Source organism: Panthera uncia, assembly GCF_023721935.1.
Source record: "Panthera uncia isolate 11264 chromosome C1 unlocalized genomic scaffold, Puncia_PCG_1.0 HiC_scaffold_4, whole genome shotgun sequence".
Classification (NCBI taxonomy): domain Eukaryota; kingdom Metazoa; phylum Chordata; class Mammalia; order Carnivora; family Felidae; genus Panthera; species Panthera uncia.
In genome coordinates, this window is record NW_026057585.1 from 79,086,916 (window position 1) to 79,104,276 (window position 17,361).

General features: G+C 49.3%; 1 protein-coding gene across 1 annotated transcript in view; it reads right to left on the minus strand.

Annotated features, from left to right (window-relative positions):
- The window catches only part of CC1H1orf94 (chromosome C1 C1orf94 homolog), a 37,165-nt gene extending 29,932 nt beyond the window's left edge, over positions 1-7,233 (minus strand). The window contains exon 1 of the mRNA XM_049617532.1: positions 6,075-7,233. Within this exon, the coding sequence (XP_049473489.1) occupies positions 6,075-6,403 (329 nt within the window). The 5' untranslated portion in view covers positions 6,404-7,233. The remainder of the gene's footprint in view (positions 1-6,074) is intronic.
- Positions 7,234-17,361: the final 10,128 nt, after the last annotated feature.

Here is a 17,361-nt window from a genome sequence, read left to right on the forward strand (position 1 = left end):
TAGGGGGCCTTGAACCTCTGGTCTGCCATTTCGTGCACTAATTCACTTGACAACAAAGATGGGGGGGGGTGTCCACATGACTGGGGTCATAGCAGTGGCTGAGACCCAGCCCCAGGAATCTTAAGGGAGGGAGATTCTTAAGTGTCCAGGAGAAAAGGATTCTAACCTGGGGCCCAGGGCATCTTTGACATTTGCAAAGTATGAAAGGATATAAGGATATATTCTTTTAACATTTTTAATGTTTATTTATTTTTGAAAGAGAGAGACAGTGTGTGATCGGGAGAGGGGCAGAGAGAGAGGGAGACACAGAATCCGAAGCAGGCTCCAGGCTCTGAGCTGTCAGCACAGAGCCTGACACACGGCTCAGACTCACGAACCATGAGATCATGACCTGAGCCGAAGTTGGACACCTAACCAACTGAGCCACCCAGGCACCACCCCCTTTTATAAAAATTTTGTTTAGGGGCACCTGGGTGGGCCAGTCGTTAAGCGGCCGACTTCGGCTCAGGTCATGATTTCGTGGTCCCTGAGTTCGAGCCCCGCGTCGGGCTCTGTGCTGATAGCTCAGAGCCTGGAGACTGTTTCAGATTCTGTGTCTCCCTCTCTCTGACCCTCCCCCCTTCATGCTCTGTCTCTCTCTGTCTCAAAAATAAATAAACGTTAAAAAAATTTTTTTAAAAATTTGTTTAATGTTTATTTATGTTTGAGAGAGAGAAAGAGACAGAATATGGGGGGGGGTGCGGAGAGAGAGAGGAAGGAGTATTTCTGCTTTTTAAATATTTAAATGGATTTCCTTTCTTTTATTAGACTTTTCTTCCTTCTTGGGTCTGGTTCAGAGTGACACCCACCAAAGCCTGACTCTACAGACCAAGTTCTGTCTGACTTGGGGACATGGGAAGTTTCAGGAGTGCTGCCTGAGGGCCTGGAAGCAGCCAGAAAAGTGAACCACATCCAGCAAGCTCCTGGCCACCTTTCTGCTCTCCTCCAACCCCACACAGGATATGCCCTCAGCAGGGAGCTTCCTATCCTTCCCAGCACCTGCAGAATGCTTTCTGTAGGCTACTCCCTCTTCTCAAGACCCAGCTCAGGAGACACCACCATGGAGATCCTTGCAGTGACAATCCTGCCATCCTCTGCCCCCAAGGGCCTGTCTCTCCATCCTTCATCACACTCACAGTGCAGGGGTCTTGACTTTCCTTCCAGCTCGCCTCCCGCAGCCTCCTCCAGGAAGTTTTCCCCCAGCCATGTGCTCCCACAGCACTGGGACTTCACCAGCACATTAACCGTAATACAGTGTGATCTGCCTTCCTCAAGACACCAAAGGTCCCTGAAGTTCAGTCCCCATCTTTCCCACCATTGTATTTGTTTCCACACTTTATCAGCATGCAGTAAGTGCACAATAAACACTATTGAATGTCCTTGCTGTCAGATGTATCTGGGTCCCTCCCAGCCACCGGAGTGGGAGCTGTTTGAGAGCAGGGCTCCTGTCCTACACATCTCTGTACCCGTGGGACCCAGCACCGGGCCTGGCACTGAGAAGGCGGCGGTGAGTGTTTGCTGAATGAGCCTGTAAACGAAGGAATGAACAAATGCTCCTTCTGAGTCAGGGCAATGGACTCAACAGCAAATCCAAAACTCCACTCTGAGGCTGTGAAGTTTCAGTAATGAGGGGAATGAGTGAGAAAGTAATCCTAGAATATGAGTCAGTAGTGGTTTGCCACGATTCTCTGAGCCCAAGTTTAAGTCTAATTAAAAGGTAACTGAGTAAGATTCTGCAGTTTAATGAACACTAGACAGAGTTATTGATTTCTGCCCCAAAGGCCATTTCTCCTGTTTCTTCCCCACCTCAGTAAATGGCACACTGTCCAACCAGTGGCTCAGGCCCGAGAACCTCAGGTTAGCCTGGTCATCTCCGTTTGAGTGTCCCCAAACCACCAGCAGGTCTGGTGGCTCTTCAGAACACTGACTCGCCTGCTTGTTCCATCTCTACTGCACTCACTCTGATCCAGCCACCACCGCCGTGGCACCTCACCTGGACTACTGTGGCATCTTTCCAAGGTCTTCCCACGTCCTCTCTCAGGCCCGCACACCCTCTCCACACAGCAGCTGGAGAGGTCTTTAAAAACAAGTGAATCCGCTCATGCTACACCCACTTCTTAAAATCCCCCAAGTGTGCCCCATCACACGGAGAATCAAGTCCGAACTCATTACAGTGATGCCCCAAGCCGCCTACACCTTGCCGGCCTGCCTTGTCCCATGTCCCATCATACACCTGCCCCTGTCCCTCTCCATGTTCACCCCCACATCGGGCTCTTCTTCGTAGCTGCTCTCCCATCTGCCTGGAGGCCCTTGCCTGGATTTCACCTGACTGGCTCCTTCTCTGGATCCAGGTTTTACATCATATGACCATCTCTCCTCAGAGGACCCTTCCCCCACCGCAATCTATCCCAGGGTGTTTTCCCTTGACTTGGTTTTATTTCCATCAGAGTGCTCTTCGCTATCTGAAATTATTTTATGTGTTCATTTTTATGTGTTTGGTTTCCTCCCACTAGAACACCAGTCCTTTTCACATACTGAAACTATCATACTCTTTTATTTACTTGTTTTGTTTCTGTCCCCTTCTTGAATGTAAGCTCCGAGAAGGAGAGCCTTATCCAGTTCCCGACTCTATCCTGCCAGCACAGTGCCAGGCACATAGTTGATGCTTATTAAATATTTGTTGAATGAGTAATAGAATGAAGGAATGAATGAACTTTAAATGTGTCCACAGAATGAAGCTGACTCTTAGAGAAAAGTAAATGTGGCATCAATCACCATTACCATGAATACAGAATAGAAACAGGGAAGATCCAGTCCACACTAACTGGATCATACTTGGATTACTGTACTTGATTCTGGTCACTGCACTACCACGAGGACCAGCAGTGCGCGCAGGAAACTGACCAAGTTGGCACGCGAGGGGAAACTTAGAAGACCAGAGATAATCAGTTGTAGAAATAAGAAATCCTAGGAGGAACAGTGTTGCCATCTTTCAATATCTAAAGAGCTATTGAGAGAAAGAGGGGATTGATTTAGTTTACAGCCCTAAAGGCAGAATCCAGATCTATGGGTATTAGTTTGATAGAGATAGATTTGGCATAGGAAGAAAACGGTCTTTTGACAGCCAGCATTCATAGTAAGGGAAGGGACTACCTCACGAAATGGTGAGCTTTCCATCTAAGAAAGTGTACAAGTGGATAACCACTTGGCAAGAACCTTCAGGAAGAGATTCAAACAGCAGAAGATGGCCTCCAATATCCCTTTCAACCCTGAGTTGTCTGGAGTTTTACGGTATGTAGGGATTGAGTCAAGAAAAAAGATTCTGGCTGACAAGAGTTCTAGAACTTACTTCTCTAGTCACCCTGATAGCAAAAAATATCACCAAAACCAGGTCTACAAATTAAGCTGTGGGAACACTAGCTGAGAGGTATCTTGTGGGCTTGCAGCCATCCCAGAAACATACTGTACAGCTCACTGAATTTGAAATCTGTTGTCTATGTGTGACCATTCAGAACACCTGGCTGCCAAATATTGTAATGATCCAAAAAGATGCTTCCATTTCCAGGGGAACATAGACCACAATATCTATTGCACAGTAGCTAAGAATGAACTTGGGTTTGCTTTCTGAAACTCCATCGCTTCCTAACTGTATAGGGCCTTGGGCAGAGAAACGAACCCCTCCAACGCGTGACCTCATCTGCAAAAAGGATTTCATTTAACAAGCGGAGAGGGAGGAATCCAAACAAGAATGGCGCAAATGTGGTAATTAATGGGGCTCTGTGACAGACACACAGACATTCACCACACTATTCTATCTTATGCATGGGAAGCTGCATAATAAAAAGTAAAAAGAGGGGGAGTCTGAAATAGTACCAACCTCATGTAGCAATTGCAGGGCTTAAAGAAATCATCATCATCATTATTATTACAAGGAATTTTTACAAATCCTAGTTATTACCGTTATTACCAGGAATGTTTAAATATCCCATTTAATCATCCCAACAGCCCTCTGAAATGGTGGTAATCATCTCCATTTGGCAGATGAGGAAACTGAAGCTCACAGAAGTTAAACAAATCCCGCAGCTGGCACAGAGCTGCAACGCGATCTGAAACCCAGTATCTGACTCCACCATCACAGCTGCCTTGATGTCAAGAATAGCTCCTCGTGTTCTACTTGGTAGAGATCTACGCGGTTATGACATCGCTTATGCATCTAAGGCAGTGGTTTCCCAGCTCGGTTCTCAGTAGCAGAACCTTTTTTTTTTTCTCCCCAAACGCAGCTTTTACTCAGGACTCCAGGAAGCAAAACCCCAAAAAGCCAAACAGCCCTGTCTGAAGTGGGGATGGGGGCCCAGCCACCAGGCCCCTTGATTCGAGGGTGGCCCCTAAAGCACTCTGGGGTCTGTGAGCATAGTGCGAAAAGCCCGTATTTTGAAGCCAGCAACGGCAACAAAACCCCTGAACTCTGAGAATTATATTTAAGGACAGCCTTCTTTGCATAATGCAGCTTTCGGTTTCCTGTCTCTATCACGTGTGATCCTCATTATCGACTCCGTGGTGGACAAGGCAGGGCACATCACCCTTAATTTGCAGATGAAAAAATCAAGGCCAAATGGAGTTAAGCAACTGGCCAAAGGTGCACCAGTTCACTTTTTGGCCAAGAGCAGACTGGAAGTAGAGTCTGTCTCCATTAACTCAGTGTGACCTGGCACAGAGGGTGCCATCTACTGGAAATTGCCACTGACCCTTGGTCCACAAAGTGGACAATCAGCTTCTTGGCCACTGAGAGCTAAGCACAGCCCCAAGGGCCCCCTGCCAAGGCCCTGTCCCAGAGCAGATGGCCATAGGCAGGGGAGAGGGGCTCAGTGCCACTGGAGGGCTGGACAGCAGGACTCTGGCTATAGACAGGCCATTCCCATCCCAGCCATGTCGTGCTGAGCACAGGGCAGGATACTCAATAATAGCTAAAGAGCGTTCCACCTTCACCTGCAGCCTGAAAGGGGACAGCAGGTAGGGTGTACCTGGGTAGTGGTTATACTTCACCTTTCTTCCTAGCTCTTTCATAGAAATCCCTGAAACCAGACACATTTGATAATTGCCTAAATTATCCCCCACTCTAGCATCTCTGAGCTGAAGAGGAGCATGTGTTGGAACAGGCGACACTTAATTATCACTTAGTCTTTAATTAGCACTTAATTATTAACACTTAATCCATCTGTAAAATGGGGACACTAATACCTGCCTCATAGGGACTCTGGGAGGATTAATTAATGTTTGCAGCCCACTTGGAAGACGCCAAACATTGAACAAGGGCTCAGCACTGGCATTAATGACCATGGTGGTTTACTTGCTTTTCCTAATGAGCTCTCCCGTCTTCCTCTCCTTGCGGATATCTGTCCCCAACAATATCTGCCCGCCTTTGCCCTGATGGAGAAACATTTAGCTCTGTGTTTCCCAGACACAGGATTTCCCATCCAGGAAAAGGGCTATTTACAGCCATCTTCCCGCACTTTAATTTTCTATTATGTCCTCTGAATATGTCAATGCCTTCCCAGTAAATATTTTGATGTGCGCTCTTGCAGCGGCTTCTGTGGAGGCTGAATGGGACAGCTGCTCCCTGTATTAGGGAATTCCAGATGTGGTTTTAAACCACCAGACTCATCCGTGCCAATGTGTAGCCTTTGGGGGTTGAGAAAGGGAAGTATCACCCAGTTGCTTCCAGGCAAAGCCACGGGCATCTAACCTTCAGCCCTGGCCAGTGTGGGTTTCCGCCTGTGCAAAATGAAAAATGTCCCCGTAGTGGACTGATAAAGGGGCAACAGAAATCCAGCCCTGGTCTGGCCCTGCACCCAGTAAGTCCAGGACCCAGTCACCTCCCTTATAAAGACCGGACGAAGGACCACAACAGATGGAGGGAAAGTATACAGCCTTTACGGTTTAACCAGACTGAACAATGGGCCAGAACATTCCCCCAGAAGGTCTCACTTCTGCTCTTCCCTCCTCCCTTGGTGCCAGCTACATAGGGGGACACTCACTCTTCTTGGAAGCTGAGCCCGTTGCCTCTTGGAGTCCCAGTCATGGGGGCAGACAGCTGTTCCTTTGAGGTCCTGGGCTGCAAGGCCTCAGGCAGGCCTTGAACTCTCTTCCAGATTTCGTGGCAAGTCTTGTCTAGGCTGTCTTGGGGTGTGTCCTGGTGGATCCAGATGTATCTGGGGAATGGGCCCAGGGCGGAGCGGCGCTTGGCCACCAGGGCCGAGGATGAAGGGAGCCCATTCCCACTGGCCATCCTCCTCCTCTCTTTCCGGAAGCTCCTTTGTCCACCCAGGGCTCCAAGACAGGGGGACCATCCACCACGGCCCCTCATTCACCGGAAGGGGAGAGGAGGAGGGGCAGAAGCAGGTCAGTTCTGTCTGGCTGTTCCTCCAGCAAGGTGACTACGTTCAGAGGCCTTCCATGTGTGTGTGAGTGGTGGCTGGAGGGCAAGTTTCTTCTGGGGAGGGGGAGCTTAGTTTGCTTTGTTTTTATTTGCTCTCTCCTGACTTTTGCCCCCCTCCCCCTCTCCCTTAGAAGAAAATATTTGAAAGTCAACAAAAACCAGTAGCTTAGTAACCGTGGAATCCCCCTGAGCTCAGGAACCAGGCGCCTGGGCGGGCAGAATGACATCTGGGAACAGCTGGAGGGGGAGGGCGGGCTCTCCCCACAGTCCCTGGCACACCCCCGTCGTGAGGCGCCCCCGACACCTTGCGGAGCCTGTGGCTCAGCCCATTGTCGCCCGCTAAGCCGCGCGGATGGATGGGCGAGAGCCCGGCACTGGGCACCTTGCTAGGCGCCGTGGGGGCGGGGACCCGCCATCAGCTCCTCAGTGGGGCCTTCCCAGGGAAACCTGCGCACCGCCCGGGGCCAACGGCCCGCCGGCCCCGCCTAGCTCGCCCCTCCGCCCGCCCGCGTCCCAGTCGCCTGCGCCGCTCCGCCGCCGCCTCGGGCAGGAAGGCCCCCGGGAGTGCGGCCGCCCGCAGCCCGCCCCGGCGCCCCCAGCAGACACCTGCCGCGCCCCCCGCGCTGGACTGCGCTCAGCCTCGACCGGCCAGGGGCCCCCCCGCCTCAACAGGGCGCTGTCTCGGCGGGCCGCGCGGGACGTGGCAGCTTGGGCCTATTTGCGTGTCGGTGGCTCCCACACCCTCCCAGTCCAGCGCCAGAATTCCTCTGTGGGTTTCAAACGCAACGGCTCGGTGCGCGGGCCGCCCCGGGTTCGGTGCCCAAGGCCCCACGGCGGGGTGGGGGTGGGGGCCCGGAGGACCCTTGCTGCTGTTGGAAGTCGAGGGCGCCGCGCCCCCGCCTGGCCCCGCCGCTCCGTATGAAACCTCCGCGCCTGCCTGGGCCCTTGGGCCTCATTTTACCCCAAAAGGCCACTGTGTTGGGAGCTTACCGTGTGCCTAGCGCTGGGCTTTCTGTGTCATATGCAACCTAACAAGCTTGTGAAGTTAGCACCACTGTGCCGTGGGGTCGGAAACCCAGTCTCCGAGTCAGAAAGGGGTGTGTCCAAGGCCCTCTTTCTAGTGGATTCAAACCCAGCGCGACCCCCACCCGCCCCAGGCCTGATGCTGAGCGCTCAGCCTTTGAGATCGACCAGTCCCTCCTACGCTGGGGGTGGAGGGTGGGCAGGTAGGAGTGGTGTCAGGGGCTCAGGTGCGGAAAGAAGGGCTAAGTTAGCAGTTTGCCCCCCAGTGGGCTCCCCCCCTCTCACTGGATGGGCTTCGCAGAACTCGGAGCTGACACAGCACCTTCCCCAGGCTCTCTGACCCCACGAATCATTGTTCCGCCCTGGTTTCACCCAGTAAAGGGAGAACCAGATGACTGGAAAGAAGAACGGATGGGAACAGACCAGAGCTGGGTTGAACCCGGACCCTGCCACCACCTAACTGTGTCACACCAGCCAATTTTTTAACGTCTCCCATGCTCCCTCCTTCCTTCATTTCCCAGTAGTGACTGAGCACCTCCTGCTGGGCGTCCGGGCAGGTGAACAAAGCGTCCTGGGGTCCCTGCTCTTATGGAGCCTATATTCCAGAGCAGGGAGACAGGTCACAAACTAGCATAGCAAGTAAATAAGCACCAATTGCAGATGAAATAAGGGCCTTGATGGAAACTAACCAACAAAGGGAGGCAAGGGAGGGGGGAATGTGGCAGAATTAGATGGATATCCAGGTAGGCCTCTTCGGGAGCTAAGGTAACATTGGAGATGAGACAGAAGGAAGAGAAGGAACCGTCTTCTGTAAAATGGTGTTGATAAATTATTATGAAAACCACATTTCTGGCACATAGTAGGCACTCAATAAATATGTGCCGGATGAATTAATGGTATACCATACGTAAAGCACCTGGTGGTACAGTAGGTGCCCAACACACATCCTTGCTGTTTGGAGAAGGCCCGTGTTCCTGGAGATGTTGACTCTCAATTTTGAAATCCGAGCTTCGTTCCCCTTTGATTTTCATTATAAAATTGAAGATGTGCTCCTTTGGGGAAAATTCTGAGGATCTAGACTGAATAAAATTATAGTTAAGAATGTAGAAAACCTTTTAAGATAGTGTATTTAAAGGAAAAGTGATCATTTCTGATGAAATATTAATAGTTCTGAAAATGTCACTCAGCGTTTGTGCTGCTTGGCATTTGGTTGGCTAACACCTATGCTTACAGCAGTACACCAACAGCCCAGCACTGCCCAGGCCACAGGATTCTGGAAAGTTAGCCAGCTCACTCGCTCCTGCTCTTTCTCCCCTTCAGCAGGAGACTAGGCAACAGGGGCTAAATTGGAAAGGATTGCAAAAATAATAACAATAATAAAATGTAGCAGGGATAGGGAATAAAGATAAGGACATGTTTCTTGGAGCACACAGCTGAGGTTTCTAGAAGATTCCGCAAGGGAACACCTGGGTGGCTCAGTCAGTTAAGCATCCAACTTTGGCTCGGCATGATCTCACAGTTCATGAGTTCGAGCCCCACATCAGGCTCTGTGCTGACAGCTTAGAGCCTGGAGCCTGCTTCGGATTCTGTGTCTTCCTCTCTCCTTCTGCCCCTCCCCAGCTTGTGCTCGCTCTTTCTCTCTCTCTCAGAAATAATAAATGAATACACTTAATAAAAAATAGAAGATTCTGCAAAAAAACATAAGTGAAGTAATTAGAAATCGCATAAAACTATGTCCAATATGGTAGCCACTTGCCACATGTGGCTATTTTAATTCTATTTTAATGTAAATAAAGTTAAAAATGGTAGCTGCTTAGTTCCATCAGCCACATTTCAAGTGCCATATGAGGCTGGTGGCTACCATTTTGGACAGCACAGAGAACATTTTCGTTGTCCTAAAACACATAGACTCTAGAACCAGACTACCCGGATTCAAATTCTGAGTTCATGTGTTCTGGCGATGTAGATTTAGGCAGGCTACTCTGTGCCTTGGTGTATTAGTTTTCTAGGGCTGCCAGAACAAAGTACCACAAAATGGGTGGCTGAAACAATAGAAATTTTTCTCTTCACAGTTCTAGAGGCTAGAAGTTCAAGATCAAGGTGTCGGGAAGGTTGGTTCCTGGTGAGGCCTCTCTCATGGCCTCACGGATGGCTGTCTTCTCCCTGCGTCTTCGAATGGTCTTCCCTCTGTGCGTGTTTGTGTCGTCCCCTTCTCATAAGGACACCAGTCATATTGGAGTAGGACCCACACTAACGATCTCATTTTACCTTTACCACTCTTTGCAGGTTCTATCTCCACTTCTAAGGTATGTGAGGTACTGAGGGTTAGGACTTGAACATATGAATTTGGAGGGACACCATGTAGCTCACAACACTGGTCTCATCTGTAAAATGGGATGATAAGGAACACCTGCTTGGTAGAATTGTAGATATACTATTACTAATGACTATTTAACACATGGAAAGTCCCTAGAATGCCTGGCACATAAGAGGCACATAACAGTGCTGTATTGGGGCGCCTGGGTGGCTCGGTCGATTAAGCGTCCGACTTCGGCTCAGGTCATGATCTCACAGTCCATGAGTTCGAGCCCTGCATCGGGCTCTGTGCTGACCGCTCAGAGCCTGAAGCCTGTTTCAGATTCTGTGTCTCCCTCTCTCTCTGCCCCTCCCCTGTTCATGCTCTGTCTCTCTCTGTCTCAAAAATAAATAAACGTTAAAAAAAATTAAAAAAAAAAAGTGCTGTATATTACACTGATTCCTTTACAGTTGATTACATTAAAATGTGTGCTACTGGAGTTTCTAAATAACAGCTTTTGTGCTACGTGTAGGGAGGGAGGACTTTAGCTGTACTGGGGAAATTGCTCTGTGATGGAGGGACAGACTCCAATCATCAACTAAGCCTTTCTAGGCTTGGTTCATTTTTGAGCATCTGCCACGGACCAAGATTGTGCGAGGCGCAGGGCTAGGAGGTAAATAAGACCTCTCTCTAGCTTAGAGACTGTTACAGGCAAGCGAAGGGAGCAAAGCATTCCATAGGTGCTTGGTACACAGCAGATGTGGAGGAAACTGAACTTATTCCATTCTTGTTCAGTATAGGTGGCTGTGTTCCTCCAGCACGTATAGATATGTGTGCCCGGCACATGAAATGGAGTCTATCACCACTGAACACTTCACTTCAAGCTCTGGAAAAGGGCAGGGGACCAGGCCTGTCTTCAGCACCTTGAGCAGTAGGTTCAATTTGTTTGGACAAATTCTTCAATTACCTGTTACTGCCCTTATTACCCTGGGCAGGTTGTTTAACCTCTGCATACCTCAGTTTGCTCATCTGGGAAACAGGGATAATAAACCTCATAGAGTTGTTTGGTGACTGCTGAGATAATGCAGGTGCACAGCTTAGAACAGGTACCCAGTGGATATTAAGCTATCGTTATTTAGGATTCAGGGATTCTTGCTCTTCTATTTAGAAGCAGGGAATCCTCAGGAAGAAGCCAATCTCCCTCCCTAGTCTCCAGCCCAAACCTCCACTTATCCGGCTTCCATCACTGACACTAACATGGACGGGATGGAGAGCTCATCCAGGTTGGGCGTGGCCTGCACTCTGTGAAGACCTTCATAGGCGTGAAACCCGCTTCCTCCTGTAGGCCCTATCCCTCATCTAACATTTTAAACACACCCACCTCTCACCACAAATATAACTTTTTGGCTGTAAAACAATTTGAAAGGCTTTTTGCCATTTTGCTTTTGAAAATTTTTGGCCATGAGTAATTTATTTCTTTTATGGTTGGCTATGATTTCTTACCCATCTTGGTGCCTACCTGGGAAATCTTGCACAGTGAGAGAAGTCCAACCTGCAAACTGTTATCAAATGAGATGAAATTTTTATGACTACTAAATTCAACAGTTAATGAAGTTGACATAATGTTACATTTTGCATTTAATTGAATATTTACTGATTTTAATGTTGTAGTTTTCTACTTGGTATTGTGGAGCTAATAAAAACATTCTTAGGCTTCAAATTTTCTTGTAGGCTCTTTTAAAAAACCACAGAGAAACCCCTTTTCTTACCAAGCCAATGATGCCTGAATGGGTCAAGCTGCCCAGAGCGGGGCCCATGCATAGGGAGCTCCCAGGTAAATTTCTTGAGCCATGTATCACAGGGACAAGCCTCCCCTGGACATTGTCCCAGCAACTGAACCTGGCCACAGAGCAGCCAGCCATTTCTAGGACTTTGAAAAGGACACCAGAATGCTCTAGAAGCAATGCTATGATGCTGTGACTTCTGTCTCCCAGCAACATCATCAGCAATCCTCACCATTGCCCAGGGAATATCAGCCCTTATTCTTGCCTCCATTCCTTGCCCACATGTGAGGAGATTGTTGAGAGCTTAGGCTGTGGTAGCCAACATATCTGAATTTGAATTCCTGCTATGCTACTTACTGTGGAGTGGCTTTACACATGCTTAACTTCTCTGGCATTTTATCTTTCATCTGCAAAGTGGTTAAAACAATAGACAGGTTGGGAGGGGGCGAGGTTCAAATAGGAAAACACAAAGTCTCTCAGCACAGTGCCAGGCTTATGGTGTGTGCACAGTAAAAGATACCGATTATTATTATCAGCTATTACAGTGAAAATGGTAGCTTATGGGATCTCCATTTAAAGCTAGGAACAAGGAAGGAATGGAGGAAATGGAGGAAAAGAATACGACTTGGTAGTGGTGGGAAAGTAAGGTAGCAAAAAAGTCAGAATGCATTTGGCCTTTTGCTTCCTGCTCTGGCTTTCCCGCCAGACTCATCATGACAGGTACCCCAAGAATTTCTGGGGAGGCTTTATGTGGGATCCTTCTCAGCTACAAGCTTGGTGTTCTGCCCTCCCTTTCATAACTTCCGGGCCAGGATGTTGGTCACCAATATGCATTCGTTTAAGATTTGGACTAGCTGAGTGCTAAGATGATTTGAGGAAGCTTTCAGATTAAAAAGTAAAAATTACAGCATTGAAGAATAAAGCAAGAACTGACTCCATCTAAAGAAACCAGAAAGAGTTGCTACTCTCAGGCACCTGAATTGGTCAGAACCACGGAGGTAATAAGGTAATAAAACTGAGTTTCCTTATTTGTCAGCTAAAGCAAAAATGGAAACACGTCGGAAGGCAGAGTTTTTATTTTCTGACAGCAGAAAATACACATCTTCATCTGTGGAGACAAAATGTTTCCTGGAAATAACCCCAAGCATGAATTTATCATGAGTCCTTGTATAAAGGACACTGAGTGACATAGTGGGCAATATATTCAATTCTGTTTTCATAAAGACAGAAATGCCATTAAGTTGGTCAGTTTCTCACATCAGGGTTCTCTGAAGACATAGAGCATAACATTAAATCATAACTCAGAGAAGGCATTTCTTTAAGGAACTCCAATAATGAAGACTAGGGGAGACACCTTTGGGTCCATTCCACAAACATTACTGAGCACCTAGTCAAGCATCCATCCATCCTTCCGGCCAGCCAGCCAGCCAGCCAGCAAAGCTCTACTGAATGCCCACCATGTACCAGGCACTCTAAGTGGCACTGGTGAAGATTGCTTGCAAGAGCTGACACCTGGACCGAGTTCTGAAGGACAAACAGGAGGACGCCAGCCACAGCAGGAGGAGGACAGCATTCCAGGCAGAGGGAGCAGCATGCACAAAGGTCCAAGGCGATGGGGAGAGAGAAAGCACGCTCATCTCAGGAGCACAGGGCCTCCAAATGGCTAGAGCATGAGCGGGTGGGTTGGGGGAGCAGGGAGACAGGGGCTAGAAGAACAGGGAGGGGCAGGTAACGGAAGCCCCTATTCAGAGAATCTAGCAGGGAGCTTGGCCTTCACTCTGGAGGTCATGGGGAACCGTCTTGGGAAGGTGTGGGAGCTGTAAAATCAGGGTTGTGCTTTTGAAATCACTGGTGGCAAAGAGGAAGCTACGTTGGATGGGGCGAGAGCAGAGCTGGGGCACTTGTGATGTGGCTGTTGTAAAGAAACTGGAAAGAAAGACCGGGAGGGCCCTCACTGGGCCCTGGGAGATATTAAGGAGGCAGAATTTAGATGATTTGGGGGCTGCCTGGAGTAGGGACTGAGGGGGTCTGGGATGAGGCCCCAGGTTTCCAGTTCAGGAGCTTGTGGACATGGAGGCACTGAGCACAGAGGCGGGGTGTGGTGACAGGTTAGAGGCAGGGGGAGTCAAGGTGTGAGCAGGCTGGGGCACAGTGTCCTGCGGGACATCCAAGAGGAGAGGATGACGGATGCTCTGCAGGTACTAGGGACTCAGACCTTCAGGAGGAGGTTTCTGCCAGAGGCAACTCCCAGTCCACCAGGGTACAGGCGGGACAGGGAGAAATCTGACAATTACAGAGCCCAGAGAGTGCACAAGGGAGGTTCTCTGCCCTCTCCCTGCCTTCCCCCCCCCCCCATCCTTCTGCCAGCATCCTGGGCCTCAGGAGTGCTGCAGAAGCCTCACTCTGTCTCCTGGACAGGGCCACCTCTCACCTGCCTTTCTCCCTAAACTAGGCCCGGAGCCCTCCTCCTTTCCATCCCATGCTGTATCTCTCCCAGAGTAACCAGTCATGCTTCGTTGTTGAACTCCTTCCTCAATAAACTATCAACACCATGAGGGCAGGGCCTACTGGCCAGGCCTTATTCTTCTTCGTATTTGTTACCTCAGCACCCAGCATGGAACCTGGCATGCAGATTAATGTTTCAGACATGAACAAATGAATGAGTGAGTGAGGAGTAAGCCAATGACTACAGAAAAAAACACGAAGGGGTGTGTAAGGGTACTGTTAGCTGCTGTGACACGCTCCCAATATTTCAGTGGCTTAATGCTGTTAGAGATCATTTCTCAGGGGCACCGGGGTGGCTCGATAGGTTGAGCACCCGACTTCAGCTCAGGTCATGATCTCATGGTGTGTGAGTTCAAGCCCCATGTCGGGCTCTGTGCTGATGGCTCAGAGCCTGGAGCCTGCTTCCGATTCTGTGTCTCCCTCTCTCCCTGCCCCTCCCCCACTCACACTCTGTGTCTCTCAAAAATAAAATAAACATTAAAGAATTTTTTAAAAAGATCCTTTCTCAGATAAGGGTGTTTCCGGTGTCCCTGTTGGGTGGTAATTTTCCTCCACACAGTGATTTGGGATCCAAGCTTCTTCCAGCTTGTGGCTCTGCCGTCCCCAAGGGACCCACATGCTCAGCCAGCAGATGGAAGAGGAAGGATGAGAGGGTTTTATGGGGTTAGCCTTGCAGTGGCTCACACCACTTCTGCTTACATTCTTTTGGCTGGCACCTTGTTTCATGACTTCACCCAACTACAAAGGGGACTGACCAGAAAATGTAGCCACTTCTCAGTGACGCTTCAGCACTATTGACATTTTGGGCTGAGTAATTTCGGGGGGTGGGGGAGATCTTCCCTGGGCACTGTAGGATGTTTTGCAGCATCCCTGACTTCTACCCCCTAGATGCCAGTAGCACTCTCCAGCTGTGACAGCCAAAGAAGTTTGCAGACATTGTCAAGTGTCCCCTGGGTGGGGGGGGCAATATTGCCCCTGATTGAGAACAGTGCTGTGTGCCATGGAAGGTGAAGCATGCGTTTTTGAGAGCCAGCTAGCTGGCCATGCTTCAAGGGGCATCCAGCAGGGGGAGTGGGGCGCGGTTAGGAAAGGCTACCTGGGAGAGGCGACACTTGAGCTGAGTGATGGCTAGGACCATTTACTCCACACAGTGAGAAAAGAATGGTAGTGCAGTCGGAAGAAACAGCATGAGTAAAGGCACGGAGGCGTGATAGCAGAGCTGACTAGAGCTTCAAGTAGAGACGACAGCCTAGAATAGCCCTTGTCCTGTGCATTATGGCCTCTGACAAGCTGAGGAGAATTCTGCCCTCTTTTGCCACTGATGTGAGCGCTGTCCCTTGCCTTGTATCACAAACACATTTTTCTATAAGAAATGCTAAAATTTGGGGCGCCTGGGTGGCGCAGTCGGTTAAGTGTCCGACTTCGGCTCAGGTCAAGATCTCGTGGTCCGTGAGTTCGAGCCCCACGTCGGGCTCTGGGCTGATGGCTCAGAGCCTGGAGCCTGCTTCCGATTCTGTGTCTCCCTCTCTCTCTCTGCCCCTCCCCTGTTCATGCTCTCTCTCTGTCTCAAAAATAAATAAACGTTAAAAAAAAAAAAAAAAAGAAATGTTAAAATTTGGTGGCCCCAGCATTTGGTGGCCCTGGAGGAAGGGCTGACTATGGGCCCTTCTCACTTCCCCCTCCTGGATTCTGTGGTCCATAGCCTCATCACGCTTTGTTCTGGGCTTTTCCTTTCTCAACCCTTGCTGTCACCTTTCCCTGGGAAGCAGATCACTGTCATCTCCACAGTGACAGCCTTGCTCTTGGGAAATACTAGCTTCTGTCTGATCATGTTCATGATTTCAAATCCCCACCCTCCACTCAGACCCCAGGCTTTTCCTTTGAGCCCTTGCCTTTGTAGCCCTTCTCTGCAGTCCTGCTCACCCCTCAACATCCATTTCTGTCCTCACTATTTACAGCATAGGATTTGCCCCACCTCCCACCCCTGGGCTTCAGAAAGCTCCTTCATTTTCTTCTTGGGTCAGAATGAAAATTTCAGGGCATCAAGTCTACAGCCCCTGTTTGAATCAGGCTGAATTCTCCAGCGCATCAGGTCTTGTTTTCTTTCTAAAATGAACTCTGATCTTATCTAGATATTAAGCTTATCTTGGCGAGTCACTATACTGCATTGGGCTTTTTTTGCAACATGATATCGTGGAGACATCTTGACCCGTGGCTGCCTATTGCTCTGGGGAGAACGGAAGGGGCATGTAGGAAGCTAGCCCCCAGGAACTGGGCTAAGAGCCACACTCTCCTAGGCTACAGGGTGGAGGGTTGTTATCACTTCTTGGACTCCTGCCTCTCCCTTGCCCTGCAAATGTTCCTGAGGCTCCCATCTCTGCCTGTGCCCACATCGCTTCCAGCAAAGACTACTGCGGTAACCTCCCCAGTGCACTCCACTTTTCTGCCCTGTCCTTCCCAACTCTTCCCTACAGAGAAGTCAGGGCACATGCCAGGCTGTGCCCCTTGGCTTCTACTCCCTAGAAATCAAAGTCCACCTCTCCAGTATTCAGAGCTGTCTACCTTTCCAGGGTATCTCCTGCTAAAGCAGTCACACTACACACAGCCTTAACAAATCTCTCTTTAAATATATATTCTGACCATCATGCATTTGCTTTCTCTCCTCCCTCCACCTGAAAAGTCCTCTCCTGTTATGGGCTGAATTGTGTCTCCTCCCTTAAATTCATATGTTGAAGTCCTAACCCCCAGGACCTCAGAATGAGGCTATATTTGGAGACAGGGTTTTAAAGAGGTAATCAAGTTAAAATGAGATTAGAGTGGGCCCTAAACCAATGACTGGTGTCCTTTTAAGAAGAGGCAATCTGGACACAGACACGTATAGAGGGGAGACAATGTGAAGACATAGGGAGAAGGCCATCTACAAGTCAAAGAGGGAGGATTCAGAAGGAGACAGCCCTGTGGACACCTTGAACTCAGACTTCTAGCCTCCAGAATTGTGAGAAAATAAATTTCTGTGATTTAAGCCACACACTGTGTGGTACTTTGTTATGGCAACCCTAGCAAACTAACAAACCTCTTATTTCTCACTGCCTAAGACTAAAATCCAAATTTCTCACCATCCCCTGTGATTCTGCATGATCTGGATCCTGTGCTCTCACCTCCTCCCTCACCTCCTGGGTGTCCCCTCTTCCTCACCTTGATGCAGGCCCACACCCCATCTCCTGTGTCCCTATCCCTTTTGGGGGGCCTTGTCCATGACCCCTGTACCAAAAATCCCT